Source organism: Solanum lycopersicum, chromosome 8, assembly GCF_036512215.1.
Source record: "Solanum lycopersicum chromosome 8, SLM_r2.1".
In the NCBI taxonomy this organism is placed as follows: Eukaryota; Viridiplantae; Streptophyta; class Magnoliopsida; order Solanales; family Solanaceae; genus Solanum; species Solanum lycopersicum.
In genome coordinates, this window is record NC_090807.1 from 62657547 (window position 1) to 62676265 (window position 18719).

Genomic DNA, 18719 nt, shown 5'->3' on the forward strand with positions numbered 1-18719 from the left:
GTTTACAATTTAAAAGGTTGATATAATAAAATGTTTTTTTTATTTATAAATTTTTAAGAATTAAGAAGTGTGCAGAACTAATAGTGAACAAATTAAAAGGAATATGGCACCTATTAGGTGCGGAATAAAAACATCTTTTCGAAAAGTAATTCCTCTTATTTCGCCCACTTATAAGCTAATAAAGTGAACTACAAAATCCTTGTAGGATATTTTAAGAGATTGCAGATTTTAGAATAAATTTTCTTCTTATGTGATCTCTCTTCTTAAAGACTTGTATAGAGATATTAAATTTACGGTACTGATAATTTAAATTATTATTACATATAAAAAAGATGTTTTTTATAAATTAAAAAGGAAAAAATGTCAAATAAGTTAACTTAAAAGACAATATTAAATGAATTAATGTGTAGGATTTTCATAAATATCGGGAACTAAAGTGTCTTTGCAATACGGAAGATTATCTTTCTTACTGTGTTGTCAGAGCTACGGCTGTTTAACACAAATTATTACTCTCTTAATTTTATTTTATTATGTAATATTTTTTGACTTGATATAATATTAAATAAAAAAAATAAAAACTTTTAAAAATTCTTGTCTAGAATAATTTTTTAATATTTGTGTGATTATTATTTATTTTATTAAGAATAAAATAAAATTTTAAAGTTAAATTAATATTAATCACGATAAAATAATATTTTTTAAAAGAAAAAAAGAATAAAATGTCAAATGAAATGAATAGAAGAAAGTATATTATTTTGTTTTTGGCACATGTGTATTCTCAAATTTAATGGTACTATTTGCTGATAAATTCCTTATTAATTACTTTCGATATCTCTAATTACTGATTCACTTTTGAATTAATGTATTTATCAAAAAATTAAGTATTACGTAAATTTATTATTTTATCTTTTTTAATTATAAAATAAATATAATAAATTAAAAAAAAAAATTTGATTCATCAAAATAAACGATAAACGAGTATCATCTAGGACGTAGGGAAGATTAATGAACGACACAATTTCAATAAATATAAAGTATTCAAATGGCTAGAGATTTGAGTTTAGGTGGCTAAGTGGAATAGGTGGACAAATCTAGGAGGTAATGTGTACAATTTCATAAATATTGGGGGCTAAACTGTCTTTGTAATAAGGAAGGTATCTTTCCACCTCAACGGTTAGAGTTACGGATGCAATTTATTACTATTAATTATTATTTTATTTTTGTACTCTTATTTTAATGGCATTATTATTTGCGAGTAAATCCCCAGACTACTAAATAACCTCAACAGCTACCAAACACTCGCTTCGCGCACTCTTTCTCAATCGCCGTTTCTCTCTCATTCTCGAATCTCCAGAATCCGGCCAACATGCATAGACAATCACTCGGCTCATCGGGATCGAAGTTACACCTTGCACATGGAGTCGTCCTCGTCGGCGGCAGCAGGGACGAATCCGCCGTCGTGACGGCGGCAGAGTCTCAGAAGATAATGGCGAAGGACCAAGCCTCTCCGTCGTCACTCTCTAACAACTACGATGAAGGAGAAGAACAAGTACGCAAGTCAATCAAGGCTCTTAACAAGTCATTGTCTAGAGCTGAGAAGTACATTCACCTCATTCCTGTTCTCACATTTCTCTGCTTCTTCATCCTCTATCTATTCTCTCACAGTCCGTCTGATAAAGGTACACTGCATCTTAGTTTCGTGATTCAGAGAAAAAACGAACTCGTTTACTGATTTACATGTTTTTTGTTTCAGATTTAGCTCAATTTCAAGGATTTGAAGGCTTCGCTAAGCGTATAGGTATGCATATTGCGCATTTTGTTTCGCCGTTCCGCAATTGTTTCAATTTAGATTTCAGATTTAGTTCCATACTTCCATTATACTCAAGTATTCATCAATTTCAATTCAAAAAAATCGGCTCTCAATGTGTTTTACATACTTCTCAGATGCCTCGTGATCCGTATTTTGCTTGCTCTAATGAGTTCTCTCTTTTTGCTCTGTATATACAGAATCAGCAAATATTGACGACGAGTTGCAGAGAGTATTAGAAACTAAAAAACCGGAAGTTTTAGCGATCCGAAGCGTAAGGAACTTGCAAGAGATTGATAGACAGGATTCAAATCATCGGCGCCACCGAAAACTCGCCGATTTTTAAGCCGCTGTTTGTGCTTCTTACTCTTCTTTATTCTCCGTATATTACTCAACCACCTATTCATGGCGAATTCACCTTCGGCGGAGCTTCTCTCACGTGCGTAACTCGTTTCCTTGCCAATTTTACCGTTTCATTATTACCACGCCTGTGTGCATGTGAATTTCTTATACTAGTAATTTTGGCTGTTTTGAACAAAATCAAATTTACCGGTGAAGTACTCTGTAAATATTTTACTTTACTATATATGATGTACCAAAAAAGCAAAATATTCACTTCCAAGTTTTGGATACGTTAAATGGAAATTTCTGAGCTGGAGCTGGAAACTAGAAAGGAAAATATCAAAATTTGTGTTTGTATAGAGTTATAAGTTATAACAAAAGATCTTCGGTGAAACCGACAGTTTTTTTTTTCTTTTTCAGTATTAGCCATTTATCGTGAGTTTAAGTTGATTATTTGGTCAATTAAAAGATTTGATCAATCTCTAGGAATTTAAATCAGAATCAATGATTACTGATACTAATTTAATACTAGAAATAAATGGATTAGCATTTTTAACTTTTAATTCTCAAGAATTTAAATTAGGAATAACTATAAATATTGGATAGGGCAGAGGGAAAAGCCAAAAGGTGAGGCAGGAGAGTGAGAGTGTGATAGAAATATGAATGCAGAGTGATTGTGGAAAACAGCTGGAAATTTGGGACCGTTACAGATGCCTCGTGTTTCGTTTGGAATTTCCAGCTGGGAAATACTTATATATTCATATGCTAACCTAGCTGAGCTTATTTAATTATTATTTTTTATTATTCACATTTGAGTTTAACTATTTTAAATTAATATTGGATTCATCTTTCTTTTTAATATTTTTTTTATATTCGGGACTTGAATTTAAAATTTTCTATATTCACTGACAGTAGCTCAGTGAATCACTGCACATTTATTGGTAATAGTTCAAATACGCAGCTAGACGTTGGTTCATGGGTTCGGACGAATCTACTAGCTTTTTCATTAACTATATATTTTATTGAAAAATTAAATAAACATACGTATATTAACATGTGAACTTCAAAAAAATTGATTTAGAACCCTCAAATTTCTAACAATGGCTCTGCTGCCGAGTAGCTTAGTATATTTTTTCTTTTGCTTTTCTTTTGTATAGAACACGTTGTTTTTATTTTGCTAAAGGTATATTTTAACTTACAAATTCAATATAATTCAATAATTTTTTAATTAAATTTTATATTTATATTATTATTCATTTTAAAACTAGTTGTCCTCTTCCAAAATTCATAAATTCAATTGGTTGATTCATATATTTTTTTAAAATTATTTTTTATTAATCTAAACTAATCTAGCTCTAAAATAATATAAAACCGAAAACAAGAAAGTATACTTCTCCTTTCCCTCTATAAACTTCATCTTTTTATTTTTGTGGCTAGATAAACTTTTTTTTTAATTATTGTTTAGTACTTCCATTATACCTCAACTAATTCAGATTTATAGCTCAACTAATTCAAATTTATGTCACGTAAAGTCACATTCTAAAAGGAAGCCTAGATAAACCTTTTCCTCAACATGTAGGAAGAATCTTCTTCTGCAATTTTTCCATAACATCTCACTGTCCATATCGTAATGGGTGGTTGTCCATTTCCATTTTCCAATATCTGACCGTGTCATTTGAATTCGTCTATGTTTGGTAACTTTCCCCTATTCTTTTTAATTTACTTTTGCGACATATTAGGTGATTGAAAGATCTAACATGTAATGTTTGGTCTAAGGCATGATTTTAGTCACTAAATATTTTCATAAAATTAAATGCAATCCTTCAAATATTTTTTTGATTGACAATAAGCAGTAAATTTAAATATTCCATAGTCCTTGTCTAGTTGGAATTTTTGGTGTCCGATAATGTAGGTTGCTAGTACATGGTTTATATCCATATAAATATGTTTAACTTATTATATATCACAATTTTTAATAATTTTTGTTAAACTTGTTTCTCTATGAAACAACTTCACATGAGTTGATAGAGAGTAGTATATTTGTTTCACGAAGTTTTAAATAGCATAATGCTATGTAAAATATTACACTATCAAAAGATATATAGTATGAGAAAAGTATATCACCAAATAGTCGGTGGGTAACACAAGTATTTTCTCTTCTTCGTTGTTGGTCCCATTGAGCTTACAAATTGGGATAAGATGAAGCATTTGTGTTATTGAATCATATGTCACTACCAAAACAACCTACCTAGCTGTGATGATTTTTGTTTATTTATTTATTTTGGATAATTTAGATATTTTCTTTTTGCCCCCCAACCCCCACCCAAAAGAATATGGGAGACTGGGACCCAACTAATAAACTTTGGTCATTATAGTAGTAGCTTTTTTCTTAAAGCTGATTTTTGCGGAAGAGGCTCCTCTCCGTTACGCCAATCTCCAATTGGTATACTGTATATTTTATTTAATAATATTTATCAGTTTTAAAATTTAATGATTTATATTTATATAAATAAAGTATTTTTTAAATCATGGTTAACAATAAAAATTCTAATCAAGTAGTTTTCTCTCTTCAATCTTTTTTTTTTTTTCAGGAAACAACCTTCCTCTCTTTTTAATTTATGAAATTATACAAATTCAAGTAAGAAGAGTACTGAATTGAATTCGTTCGATGGAAATGGTGTTCTAAGAAGCTTGTTATCATCTTCAAGTCGGCAAAATTATTTTTAGTTTGGGTTTCACAATAATTATAAGGGCGTGAAAAAGGGCAAAATTGAGTAGAAAATAAAAATGATATTTGCTTTTTGCTTCAAAATTAGTTCAATGGTTATTTAGACAACGAATTATTAATGAAGAAATCCTCTAAAGAGAGCAAAATTGTAGTACTACTAACTAGAGTTCATATATTTAATCATAGTTTAAAAGTTGCTTTATTTAAATAAATATGAACCATTAAATTTTAAAATTGACAACTGTCATTAAGTTAAATATGTACTGGATCAACTGGAGAGATTGGTGTATTGGAGATGAGCCTCTTTCGAGTTTTGCTACTTTTCACTTTTCAGCAATTTGGATACAGTGAAAAATGGCAGGACAAACTTCAAATGGAGCAACACAAGAAAACTCGAAGGGGTGAAATTTTGTTAACTCCTGAGACTTGAATTTCATGTTGATAATAATTGGAAGCTAATGTGGGACGTATGTAGTTTAGTTAACTTTTGAGAAGTAATTCAGGCTTTACCTCGATTTAATAGGAAGCTAATGTGAGACTTATATAGTCGTGGACTTTCTCACCTTAATAACTAACTTTTGAGGTGTGATTTTGGATGAATTATATTAAAGACGGGGCAAAAGGGGGCACAGAATTGTGCAGTTATATTGAGTGGTAACTTTTAAGGTTAAATAACATAACATGTTGATCACCTCATAATCCCAGTTATATATTTCGGGTCTCCCAACTTTAATTAAAAATATAAGACGTCCATCGATAAAAGTATGCTCTAAAATTTGTTATAAATGTTAAAATTTGAGTGAGCATCAAAGTTTGATTAAATTTCGTCATGCCACCATTTGACCCATGATAGAATGTTTGAACAAATAGGCAAAAAGAACACTTGAAAACTGAAGTTAAGCATAAAATGGACAGCATTCGATATGGATTTATAAAGTGAGATTTGGAAGTTGATTAGATTTGTCTCACTGGATTTGTTGATCTCTTGTTGGTGGACACTCATATTTCACTGTAGCAACTTTAAGACAATTGAAAAATAAAACAAAGAAACTTAGAGACAATTATAAGTGTTCAATTATAATACTAAAGTTAGACACCTTGAGTCCCAGAGCTAATAATTGACCATAACAGTTTGAGGTTCTACGATTTATTGAAGTTAATCTGTATAATCAATGAAGTTAAGACGTTTAATAATTTAGATATCTGAAAACACAATTTGTATTGAAAGTGTTTGATAAGAACAGTTTATCACATATATCCGAATGTTCAATTGAAACAAGTCATAATTCAAGTGTCTAAATAAAATTTAATTACAAATATTAAACTTATTAAGTCTACGTGAACATATAAATTATTATAAATTAGATACAGTCTTACCCTGCGCCACCTATCGATATTATGACGTATATTATGTGGGAAGTTGAGTGGAAAAGGATAAGATTATAAAACAGAAAATAAGTCTCTACTAAAACACAAACTAAATTTCCAAGGTGTCAAATGTTATTGGCTGTAGTCCTAATAATTGAAGTAATAATGTATAATTTCTTTGTATTATTATATATAAAACTGAACCAACTGCTACGCTATCCAACTTTTTTCCCATCAGATCATCATTGAAAAAAAAAATAGCTAGATACTCATGGTAGGTTGGTTGATTTTGTCCCTAACCATTTAGCTTCTCTTTTATAGGAGGTAGCAGACTTGCAGTAGGAATAAATGATAAGAGGTTAATTTCGTGCTTTAGATATAAAATTATCTTTACTAGAAAGTTTTACTCCTAAATGAGGTTTTACAATATAAATTTAAATCAAAAAAAAAATTAAAATCAAATGAATATCGAACACCGAATAAAATAGAGTTGTGATAGGAGTCCATTATCACGAGTTCATTTCAAGGACACCACGAACTATATTTTTTTATTTTATTATATTGCATGCAATTTCTGGCCCTACTGATTTTTTGTCAAAGCTAAAAAGAGTTTGCTATCAGATAAGCATCCTATGAATGGAGAAACTGTTTCTTTTGCTTATGGAAGGATTCTTGTGTTTTAAGTCACAAACATGTCACTTTCGACCTTTTTTTTTTTTTTGGGCTAAACTTTTACTTGTTTATCTTTAAATTATTTTCGAGTAACAATGGGTGGTGGAAATATAATAGGGAAGAAATATAAAGAAAAGATAGAAAAAGAGGAATTGTTTTGATTGGTCAAACACTCGATACCTATACTTTAATAGCACAATGTAGACCTATAAATTACATTAACTAACCTAAAACTCCAAATGCTATTGAGCTGAAAATTTAAGTAGCTAAACTACTGGATTATCATAATTTTGCTAATTGATTCTTTCTTTATCCCAATTTATATGATACAAATTTAATTTCAGGAATAAAATCTGAAAATCTTTTATCATGATTTACTTGTAAGCGCCTTAACATTAAATATTTTGAATTGTTCATTCCTGTGACTTATAGTAATTTTTATGTAATTTCTAAAATATGTAGAGTAGTTTTCAAAATTTTGAAGATATCCGCATAAGAATCTAGCCTACTTTTGTATAATAATTGGTTGGGTTTTTTTCACCGGAAAGCATAGCATGGCTAATACATTATTTGGTTAATATTTTTCTTTTTTCACATAACTAATATATGTATAAATTATGAGAGATTTTTGTATTATTTTATTCGAGATATACATCATATATATATACTTGCATAACTCTTACCAACAACTAATCAGCCAGAGTAAGGACCAACAAGGCAACAACAGCCTTAGAAAATTCGGAGATAAGAGTCCATCCTTCCGCCTCTCCACTTAAATACCCCGCTTAGTTCAATGGTGAAGAACTCGACCTAAGCCACAATTCCCTCCACCTTTATTAGTTAAACTAAGCCCTCAACGCATCCTCCCATGAATTTTATATCTTAGAGACCAGAATCAAAGGAAAAGGTAGAAAACCTAATCAAGTATATGCAAGGGTTACTATTTGCGACTTGATTTGTCCCCTTTACTTCCATAGTGCTATTGGTCCCCATTGCTGAAGGCTTCTCAAGTGAAGTTCATGTCATTCCTAAGTTGTGTACATCTAAGCCTATCAAATAGACAAGAGGAGAAAATGGTAGTGATCAAATCCTTTGTTCAACAAATGAGCATGGAGATTGACATAGAATTTCGAAATATTTAATTTGATAAACAAATCTATCTGAATTCCTGACAATTAAAAAAATAGATAAACTTGAAGCTATTATGAACCTGTTGAACAAAGAATTCTTGATAGTCTGATCAAAGATTTAAATAAAGGAAAAAGCACATCCTTAACACTGAATATTAAACCAGGTTGTATGTACTCATGTGAAGAACGTCTCCAAGACTTTGATCTAAAGGTTTCAAGCAAAACCCGATTCAGATGTTTGTAGTGTAGACTGCAACATAAACGTTAAATACCTGGAATAATTGGGCATTCTCCAGTATAGATGGATTGAGGCATACATGACTAAATTACATCTGATTTTCCTATAGTACAATGTTAAAGAACTACACACACTAATAAGAGTGTGCCCTGCTTCAAATTTGGCCAATACAGAATACCCTTTGCATTGGTAAATACTCTGCATTCACACCCAATGAACTGAAAAGAATGCTAAAAAATGCCGAAATAGAATTCTGCAATGCCAGTAAAAAAGAGGTGCCCAGCAACCGCCTCACTCGATGTAAAACACAATCCGCATGTTAGGTCATTTACTCCACAGAAGTATATCCTTAAATACTATCTATGGAAATTTACTGAAGTCAAGAAGGATGTCTCATGCAAGTAACAAGAAAGATGATGAAACTTCAAGTGCAAAAGGGTGGGAGCACGTGTATGTCTGTCAAGGCATAACAAAAGACTTGCAAATTTATCTACTTGGAAATACCATTGATGTTCAATTCAATCAAATTCTGTAGCAGTAAAAAGCACAAATACAAAATAAATCATCTAAATATTTGTATTGGACATACTGTTTTACATTTGCCATTTCTTTATAAAACAGTGGATTGCAAAATGAAATGTAGTACGAGGTGGAAGTCTTCAAAGATAGTTCTTACAAGGGCCTTCAACTCAAAGGACTAAACCTTGTACTGGTGCAGGCTTGGCTGGCTGATGTTCTGTGAACTCGGAAGCTTTCGGAGACTCAGATAAATGAACCTGTGCGAAATCAGTAACCATTTTCTGCCTTTGCTCATCCTCTGTCATTCCCACTTTCTCTTTTGTCATCTGGCCTACTTCCCCTGCTGCCTTAGCAACCTTACTAAAAGCGCCGGCTACCCAAGTGGACCCAGTCAGAACATACCGATTTTTCATAATGGCTGATCCAGCGCTACTAACTGTTTGCTCAGCTGCAGAAAGTGCTGATTTTGCTTTATCAGAAACTTGGAGTTTCTGATCCACCTCTCGAACTTTGTCATTAACAATGGAAGTACCAATGCTTATCTTTTCAGTGAGACCAATTTTTTTGTCGAGAGAGGCCACTTTAGCAGTTGCAGTTGAGGTCAACTGGTGTTTCTCATCAAAAGACTTTGCTTTCCCTACAGCATCTTTACCTAAGATATAACCTTTTGCGAGCATGCTGCTAACAACGTCTTCTGCTTTCTGAAAAGCGGATTCTGAATTACCAGCACTTTTCTTTCCAGTTGGCTGCAGATCACAAATATCATATAAGAAAAGTGTTCTTTCATGTTCAAAGGACATGTATGTATATTATTTCTTTTTACCACTGATGCTGTAAAAGCAGTAGGAGGAAGCTGGTAAACTGGATCCAAAGTCACCGTAACAGACATATCAACTATTGTTGCACCCTGAAATAAATACAATCACACTATTGAGAACTCTTTCTTGTTTCTATGTTTGTAAACACTCAAGGCCTACCACAATCTCCACATTGAAAGGGAGAAGTGATAGCCATTAGGAATAAAGTGAGAAAAACTACAAATTTATTTCACAAGTATTGCCACCGACACTTTCTTGCTTCCAGAAAAGTTCACGATGTATCAGAATTTTTGAGCCCTTACAAAAGAATTTGCAGGAAAAGGCTCGAAAGAAAATGAAATCAACCACTTGGAAGAATACACTTGTTTGCATAAGAATTACATCATAACTGTTAATACCCTTTTTAAGATGAATTGTCAACATATAAACTTCAAATGTTACAGGGTAGAGGTAAGCATTGAGGATATACATGACACTGTTCTGAAATGCAGTATGGTGCTTCTGGCATAATTAATACCTCACTTGCATCATAATAATATGAAATAATAACTTGAAAGAGTTTACATTATCATTTTAGGGATCTGCTAAAGCTCACACCCAAATCTCTGACCTAATGGTCAAGGAAGCTGGAAAAGAAATTGCAACAGACAGTGTTCGATTCACAGCAAGGGGCAAACAAGTCAACTGATTTCTTTCAATCTGCCTAAGGCGTGATAGGCAAAGATACCTTGAACCTGCCATGGCAGGAGGATGCAGGTATCTAGCTGAATAGTTTAGTTTACCCCAGATGACCCAGAAACCAGTTTTATAATTTTTTTTAAAAAAGACATAAGCCAAAGGTTGCATTCATTGAATACCCTCTGATCCTAGAAAGCCCAACAATACCTAGGAAGAGAAGGAGACCAACATGAATGGCCTTCCATTTAAGCCTTCACACAGTATGGACTCAATGCTGACCTGATGTTAAACCTCCAGTTCAGTGTTCAGTCTATTTACCAAGTGCTAGCTCATGTTAACATTCCATTGAACACTAACATCTTCCCTAGAACGAAAAAGGATAGAGAAACTTTTACAAGTATCTAACAAAGTTTTGGAAGTATCTGACAATTTTGTGCAGATCACCAGACTTAACGGTCTTTGATGGAGAAATAGCATAACATCAAACTAATAAACATATGAGCAATTGACATTAGGAGAAGAGTTAAGTTTGTGTATAGAACCTAAAATAAGATTCTTCCGTAATCAACATAAATCAAGAATTACTACAACTGAACACCATCTTTGATCTTCCTTATAAAAACTTCAGACTTTCAGCTTTGCACCTCCCTCCTTATAACCTATTTAAGCAGAATTTTACACAATTCCAACAGCCCTAAGAAAGTTTATTTTCCCTTTTCTCCAATAATATTTATATGATAACTTATCTTGGGAACACAAATATGGTGAGTTAGCCAAACTCGCTCCTAGTATTTTCAAGGGAACCCTGCAGTAAAATCGTCTGCCCTACAATCAAACTCTCATGCTTAGATAAGCATTTAAGTGAGAACCTGGACTTCTGCAGATGAAAACCGAAAGCAACATCCCCAATGCCAGGCTATGTAGTAGCACTAATTTCAAGAATTTAAATTAGCTTTAAAAATTTAAATGACTAAAACAAAGAACTATCTAAATGAATACATACAATGGCCTCAAATAAAAAGTTTTTTGTCTGGCAATTGCATCGTCAATTAGCTTAAGTCATTACTTCATATCTTTATACAGTCAAACATAAAATAAAAATTATATCCATACATACATATATATATATATACACACACACAGAGAGAGTCAAACATGGCAAAGAAATCTGCCGGCAAACAGCATATTGACGAGATAAAGAAGGCACGAGACCATGATGGAGGTTCGTTACTAGAAAATAACTGTTCTAGCAGTGAAAACTACCATCTCAGTCTCATGCTAAAATGACAAATAGTAATTCGCCAGAACATTAATGAAGAAAATAATCATGAATACTACTTGATATAAATGCACTTATGCGCATAGGAGGAAACATTGTTGCAATGGTCAATCTTCAGATTTCAAATTATCAGCTTGATGTCCCAGCCACAAATAAGCATAATGCAAAGAGTAAGGGAAACAAATTGTAAAATTTGACTGATAGGGAGAACGATGATAACCGAAAGAAGAACTGCAGTGTCAGCTCCCTGAGAATCATTGAACGTAACATATGCTATTTGACTTCGTTCAGTATCACTACAAAGTAAGAAAAAAGATAAAAAAAAAAAAGTGGTGTTAATGACAAACTAACGAACGAATTCACTCAAAGAAAATGGTAAACAACCTCAAGCGCTAACCTTTGCATCTCAACATATTCAATATCACCAGAGAAAGAAAAGAATTCCTTGATATCACGCTCTGATGCCCCTAAGGAGACATTGCTAACTTTAACAGTTTTCACCTGCTCATGAAAGCACACTGTCAAGAGCTTGGGAAGACAGTCTCATTTTCAACATTTCAGTTATATATGTAATCCACAATAAGACATATTCGAACAACATTTATCATCCTTTAAAACAAAATAGAAAATGCAAAGCAAAACGATCATGCGACGATGTGTAATAGTAATTTAAAATGAAGATTTGGGACTATTAGGAGTAAGATATGATGAGAGAGGTCTTGAATTGAAACTTATCAGCAAATGTTTGAGCATTAGGTTGATTGATTCTGATTAAACGAGAAGTTACACCCGTTTATTTTGATCCCTTTCCGCAAACTAATTAACATACTCCCCAACTCCACTATTCCTATTCAACATGCATTTTTCCATTTTTGCTGCTTGACATTGTTGGAAATGTAATTTAGTGATAATTTATACTCTTTCATATCTTCGTTTTGAATTAGATGACCCCAACTTATTTGGGACCAAAGCCTAGTAGTTATTGTAATACTCTTTCACACAAAGAGCAAAGTAATGTTTTTTGAACTAGTCATTTTAGAAGAACGTCATGAAATTGCAATTATGAATATTAAATCAACTTTTATTTGATATCTCATGTATGAAAATGCCCTTGGCCTTAAAGACGTTGTACATCCACCTGTGACTTAACATTGCATATGAAGATGTTGGTCTAACTTCTTTGGTCTCCTTAAGCACAAAATTTCACATAATTGACGGCACAAAATTTCACATAATTGACGCACAATTTAGGAAACCAGCATGGGAAGTAGCAAAGCTAGTATTATACTACGCCACCTCAAATCTGAGGATGACCGATCTTATCTCCTCCAGCCTCTCCTTTCTAACACACATGTATATAGGAATATAATATTCCTCTAATAAAAATAAAAAAGTGATCTGGCCTAGAAATAGTAGTCAAATAATTACAGTTTGAGCCAGAAAATGCATGTCAGTATACTCATAATCCAAACATGTTTTTGTAAAAGTTCAAATTGTTTGTGCAGGAATTGTTTATTTGCATGATCCGCAGAATAGAGGATTCATCGAATTACAATTATCTTTAAGCTGGCTAGACATCAGAATTTTTTTATATACAAGTACATGAATGATACGGCCTCAAATAGAGTTGACTGAATGTAGAGGGGATCTAGTCGACTAGTCGACTCCAACTAGCTAGAGATCCATACTTGGTCAACTTATGATATGATTACTATATTAATCAAATGCAGAATATGTCGCATATAAGCCAGAACTCCGATAATACACAGTATTTGTTCAGATGAAAAAGGCATAAAACTAACATTTTCCAGGATTTTTTTTTAACTAGTCAACTTTTTAAATAAACGCAAATCTTATACTTTTATACTATTACAGCAAATTTTCCAACAATGTCGCTTATACTCCTTTTGATGGCTTCAACTTTGACGATTTCAAGCAAATCAATAACAATATACGAGTAACATAAATATTTCAAATATACTTAAAAAGCTATATTAGCTTATAATTGAAGTAATTAGACACTTCAAATCATCTCAATCTCAGAGCTCAAAGATAATCGTAGCTGAACTTCAACAAAGGCAATCAACAGAAGCAACATCCAAAACTATCAAATCAGACGAATATACAGCAGAAAATTCCGTTAAAAACTTATAAAACAGAATCGCAACATGAATGCTCAAAATGTAGCTTATATTTGAAGTAATCAGATAATTCAAAACATCTCAATCTCAGAGCTCGAAGATTTAAGAAGACAAGAAAAAATCGTAGCTGAACTTCAACAAAAGCAATCAATAGAAGCAACCTTCAAAGCTATCAAATCAGATGAATATCCAGCAGAAAAATCCGTTCAAAACTTGAAAAACAAAATCGCAAGTGGAATACTCAAAATGTAGCTTCTACTCACCGACATCGCAGCAGTTCGATGAGAGATCGGAAAAAATCAGATGTTGGAGAGAATGAAATGCAAAGGAGTAGAGAGAAGAGAGGATTTATGAGGATTTTGGAGATGGGGAAGAATTGAGGGTTGACGGAGTTTAGAGAATGAAGAGCCGGCGAGAATTAACGGCGTTGACGGTGGTGACGGGTGAACTTTTTCCAAATTGACGCCACGACTGAATAAAGTAGAAGATAATTTGACTAATCTCTTATTTAATACTACTTCTCTTCTACATCACATTAATATTTTTTTCCATATTTATAATTTAGATAAAAACGAATTATATTTTAATTTCTTAAAAAAAACTATTTTAAATTATCTAAATTTTAATGGAAATAACATAAAACAGTAATAGCACTCCGTCCAATTTATTGGTGGTATTCAAATTCTGAGGTTCAATCAAGTTTTTTTGTGATTTGATAAAAGTAAGATAAATTAATATTAATAATATCAAAAACTTAAAACAATTTCTATTATAAATTATTAAGTAAAATTGGTACATATTATTTTCACATTTTGAAATTTAGAATATTTTCAAAACGAATACATGTACAAAGTACAAGCTGCTTTTTTAAATATTGATAAAATTCCCATCTAAGGAAAATTAAATACTCAAATGGAAAATTAGAATTAAAAATAAGGATTTATATACTTTTTGTTGGAACAAAATGTATTTAACTTATGTAATCATTAAGGCATGTTTAATCACTTAGTACCGGAATAAAGCTTAAATGTCGTAATCACTACTACATGATCTACCTCACTTAATATCCACAACAACCTCATTTACTAGATGAATTAAATACTATATTTATGTAAATGATGATTCCTTTCAGGTTTTTGGTCACGATCATTCTTAAATTATATCGGAATTTTAAATTATAATTTTAAAATATTTTTTTAACATAAAATATTCTTTAAATATTTAAAAAATTAACAATTTTATTCTTTGATTAAAATTTATTAGAAAACTATTAGGTTCCATAACAATTAAGTTACCGATTAATATTTATTATTTTGAGATACGCTAAAATTATTATTGTGAACTTTTTTGATAATTGTGTTTAGCATTATGCAAAATCTTCTAATTTGATAATTTTCTAATTTTTTATTTTTCATGTGATTTAATATCTTTTAAAAAAATCAATTGAAATATGTTTCTTCTCAACTAAATATGCTAGTATCGTTATTTGTTGGAGACTTTCAATAATGGAGAATGAAACTCAAACGCGAGACACAATCAAAATTTTGATGACCTCAATATTAGATTGTTTCAAAAACAAAACTATTGATTAAACTGTAATTTGATTTTGAGAAAAGTAAAGATAATTAAGCTTCAACTTTTTTTGCGGTTATAAATGAGAAATAGAGCACATTATGTATCTTTACACCTTTCTAACATTTTTTTTTGTTTCAGAAAGCAATGGTGTCCAAGAATTTTAATATTCTTCTTTCATATGCTTTTTATGAAATTACGCCTGAACACTTTTGTTCATAGTCATGTAAATTGTACATGTTTTTTTATATAGGATTCTATAGTTTTTTAACGATATCTGATAGAAAGATGAAAGTTATTAACTTGCAAATACTTGAAGGACGTTCTCTGTCAAAAAACATATTTCGAAAATATAATTAAGTATATTTTTTATCAAATACTCTTTTCTTTCTTGTGTTGCGAAGAGGAGAAAAAGAAGAGAGGTTGAAAAATATTATATTGTATTTGCGTTTTGAGGGCAGAGTAATGAAAGAGAGAGCTAAGACAAAGAAAAATATTTTAAGTCTTCAATTTATTTACTATTCAAAAGATAGTAACTATATGTTAAAAGGAATATCTTTTCTTTAGTGAAGTTTTGAACTCTTCAATTAATTGAGAATTATTCAAGTGATATAACATTATTGAATAATAATTGAATCTGGATAGATCAATATATATTCATACTCTCACATGTCTTATAGAAAAATTTTACGAAGGTTGTCCAAGTATTACATAAGCAATTTTTTTCGATGAATGCATTTTGAAAAAATTAAATTTGAACTGTGTAATTTTAATATTACCTTTTTTATGAATAAATATTTCAAATTTTTAAAAATCAAATTGCATAATTTTTAGCTTTAATATTTGTATTTAATTTAATATAAAGTGAACAAACAAACAAAAAATAAGGGGTGGGAGGGGGGAGGGGGGGAGGAATTAAGCTTAAAATTAAATCATTTTTATATTTCAAGCTTTCACTAATCTATGATGATCACAACAATAACGAGACATGAATAATGGAAGCAAAATCAAACATGTGTTTTTGTGTGAGTTTTTGACTAAATTCATCTCTCAGTTATGACTGGAATTTAATGTACATCTTTATATTATCTAAGTGAGAAAAAACATTTTCATACTATTCAAAAAATAACAAGAATCATCCTTCAGTCTATTTTTGTTAAGAAACTAATTGAACAAATAAAAAAGAATATTTTTTTTAATTTGATTTTGTCTTAGCTACATCGAGAAGATCAATATTTCCCAAAAAGAACAAGGATATGGATATAAAATAAATATTTTATTCTCATAATTTAAATTTTGTGTGATGTTAGTTTATATTTTTATTTTTTTTGCATAATCAAGTAAATTGACTTGCAACAATACATAAGTTTTGAAATATATATACAGTAGGATCCAATTGTTTGAAAGATTATGCAAAAAAAAAAAAATATTTAAAAAATATTATGTGCAACTATTTAGAGATTCTCTTTAATAAAAATATATATATAGTACATATATACTATATCGACAATGCAATTCACATTTTATACAATATATAAAAATACCGGTAATTTAGTGAAATTATGTAGGCATTTTGTTGTGAAAATTAAATAATAATTACTTTATTTGAAATTTTTGAAAATGTAGTTGTATTTGGACAATTTTTTTTACAAATAATATTAAGAATTTGAATATATTTTGTCTGAATATTTTAATTCTCAATTTCTAAAAATAAAAAAAAAGTCACCCAACTTGACTAACTTAATGAACGTACGTACATATAATCATTCGACTTGACACATTTTTTGTTGATGGCCTGAGTTTCTTAAAAAGAAAATAGACACAAGAATGAATCTTGCAACTTTTTGAATAGATCAACGATGTCTTTTGTTCATTTTTATAAATACAAGGATGTACTTTAGATTTAAGTTACAGTTGAGGGATGATTTTAGCCAAAAACTCATTTTTTTTCTTTTAGTAGCTTTATAGAAATAATTTTTATTAAATTAAATAATTACATTTAAGTTTAATTTCAAATTTTAATTAAAAAATAAAAAATCAAATTCATTGAAAATTCAATAACCTACTAAACCTAGATTTCTAATTAAGAATGTGATTAATTAGCTTAGACAATCAGAGAAAAAAGTTAACAACTTAGAGTAATAATAAAATAGGAGTGTTCTATTAAAAATGATTGTAAAGAGCAGCTATGAGGAATCAAACTCACGCCTACAAGCTACAATGTAGGTAAGGAAAGCCTCACAGTGCTAAGCCGCAACATTATATTCATAATGTCCAACATGTTAAATTTAACAGTTACAAATATTTTTTTTACTTATATATATACAATTAATTTTTCGATAAAAAGCATCTAATTAGACACCCTTAAAACACTGTACTCAACACTATTTTGTCAATTCCAAACAAAAAGAGAGCTTCTATTGTAGTAGCAGTAGCTTCTTATTTTGTCATTCTGATACTCTTTTAAGTCTTGTTCATGGTCCTTGGATATATAATGTAGCTTCGTGTGATGTTTCTCTATACTCAACACTATTGTGTACTCCATTATTTTTAGTGGAGTCAATTTGAAGCTATCCTTTTATATTAAAGATGAACGTTCTTAAATAGAGTTCTTTTTTATCATTATTATTTATATGTCAAAGGAGAGGTAACAGAATAACAATAATATTAGTGTGATTTTATCAAGTATTTTTTTTAAAAAAAATGAATTTTAAGTATTATGCAAATATTAATCTTCTCTCCGAAGTATAAAAGTTATTTCTAATAAATGATTTGTAATTCAAAGAAAAACATTTTAAAGCAGTACATAAAAAGAATAATGGAAGCACAATAAAAAATATATATAATAATTTTTTTAAATAAAAATTACAACAAAATAATACATTCAAAGCTCAAAGTAATAGAAATCAAAAGATAAAAAAATTACAAAAACAATATTAAACTAGTAATAAGGATGAATATCAACACAATACATTGCTACCTAGTAACTTTCTTCGTTTCTTTCGTAACCTCTTATCCAAATTTTAAGTAAATAAAAAATATATTGTATCATTTTAATCATCTTTTTCTAATGCTTCTTCAATTGATCTTTGCCTCTCTCAAATTGTCTATAGTCAATCTCTCAATCCGTCTTTATATATTTGAATGATCTCAATTTCATTTTTCATATTTTATCCTTTTCTAATATCTTCATTTCTAATTTATATACTTTCTCCGTTTAAAAAGTAATGATCTCTTTCCCTTTTTTTAGTTAGTTTAAAAAAGATTGATCTTTCTTTTTTTTTGGTAACAATTTTTCACATGACATGTTTAAAATCAGTATATTAAAAGACAATTTTATACATTTGAAATAACTTTAAATATGATCAAAAGTTTTCTTTATTTTTTAAAATTACATGTCAAATTAAATTAGATCTCCGTGAAACGA

The 18719-nt window shown here is 30.3% G+C and overlaps 2 protein-coding genes across 3 annotated transcripts; one reads left to right on the forward strand and one right to left on the reverse strand.

Annotated features, from left to right (window-relative positions):
• Window positions 1–1184: 1184 nt before the first annotated feature.
• On the forward strand, window positions 1185–2429 carry LOC101268496 (uncharacterized). The gene is made up of 3 exons (XM_004245933.5): window positions 1185–1679; window positions 1754–1798; window positions 2008–2429. Exons 1-3 carry the CDS (start codon window positions 1367–1369, stop codon window positions 2151–2153), a joined length of 504 nt encoding a protein of 167 aa, XP_004245981.1. The 5' UTR covers window positions 1185–1366; the 3' UTR covers window positions 2154–2429.
• Window positions 2430–8770: 6341 nt separating this feature from the next.
• On the reverse strand, window positions 8771–14358 carry LOC101261352 (binding partner of ACD11 1). 2 transcript variants are annotated; one of them, XM_004245908.5, is made up of 5 exons: window positions 13984–14358; window positions 11977–12080; window positions 11800–11875; window positions 9628–9711; window positions 8771–9550 (listed from the first exon to the last, which is right to left on the reverse strand). In XM_004245908.5, the coding sequence occupies exons 1-5, from the start codon at window positions 13987–13989 to the stop codon at window positions 8975–8977; spliced, it is 846 nt and encodes a 281-aa protein (XP_004245956.1). In that variant the 5' UTR covers window positions 13990–14358; the 3' UTR covers window positions 8771–8974. The 2 variants fall into 2 exon arrangements, with proteins under 2 accessions (XP_004245956.1, XP_004245957.1); XM_004245909.5 differs by having other exon boundaries at window positions 13882–14247.
• Between the last annotated feature and the right edge of the window lie 4361 nt (window positions 14359–18719).

Excerpts from the sequence above, each read along its gene's own strand:
- LOC101268496 (XM_004245933.5), top strand. The coding sequence starts at position 1,367 with ATGCATAGACAATCACTCGGCTCATCGGGATCGAAGTTACACCTTGCA. Across the intron at positions 1,680-1,753 it reads TCACAGTCCGTCTGATAAAG|ATTTAGCTCAATTTCAAGGA; the intron begins GTACACTGCATC and ends TTTTTGTTTCAG. Across the intron at positions 1,799-2,007 it reads AGGCTTCGCTAAGCGTATAG|AATCAGCAAATATTGACGAC; the intron begins GTATGCATATTG and ends CTGTATATACAG.
- LOC101261352 (XM_004245908.5), bottom strand. Across the intron at positions 9,712-11,799 it reads ACACTGCAGTTCTTCTTTCG|GGTGCAACAATAGTTGATAT; the intron begins GTTATCATCGTT and ends TATTTATTTCAG. Across the intron at positions 9,551-9,627 it reads CTGCTTTTACAGCATCAGTG|CCAACTGGAAAGAAAAGTGC; the intron begins GTAAAAAGAAAT and ends TGTGATCTGCAG.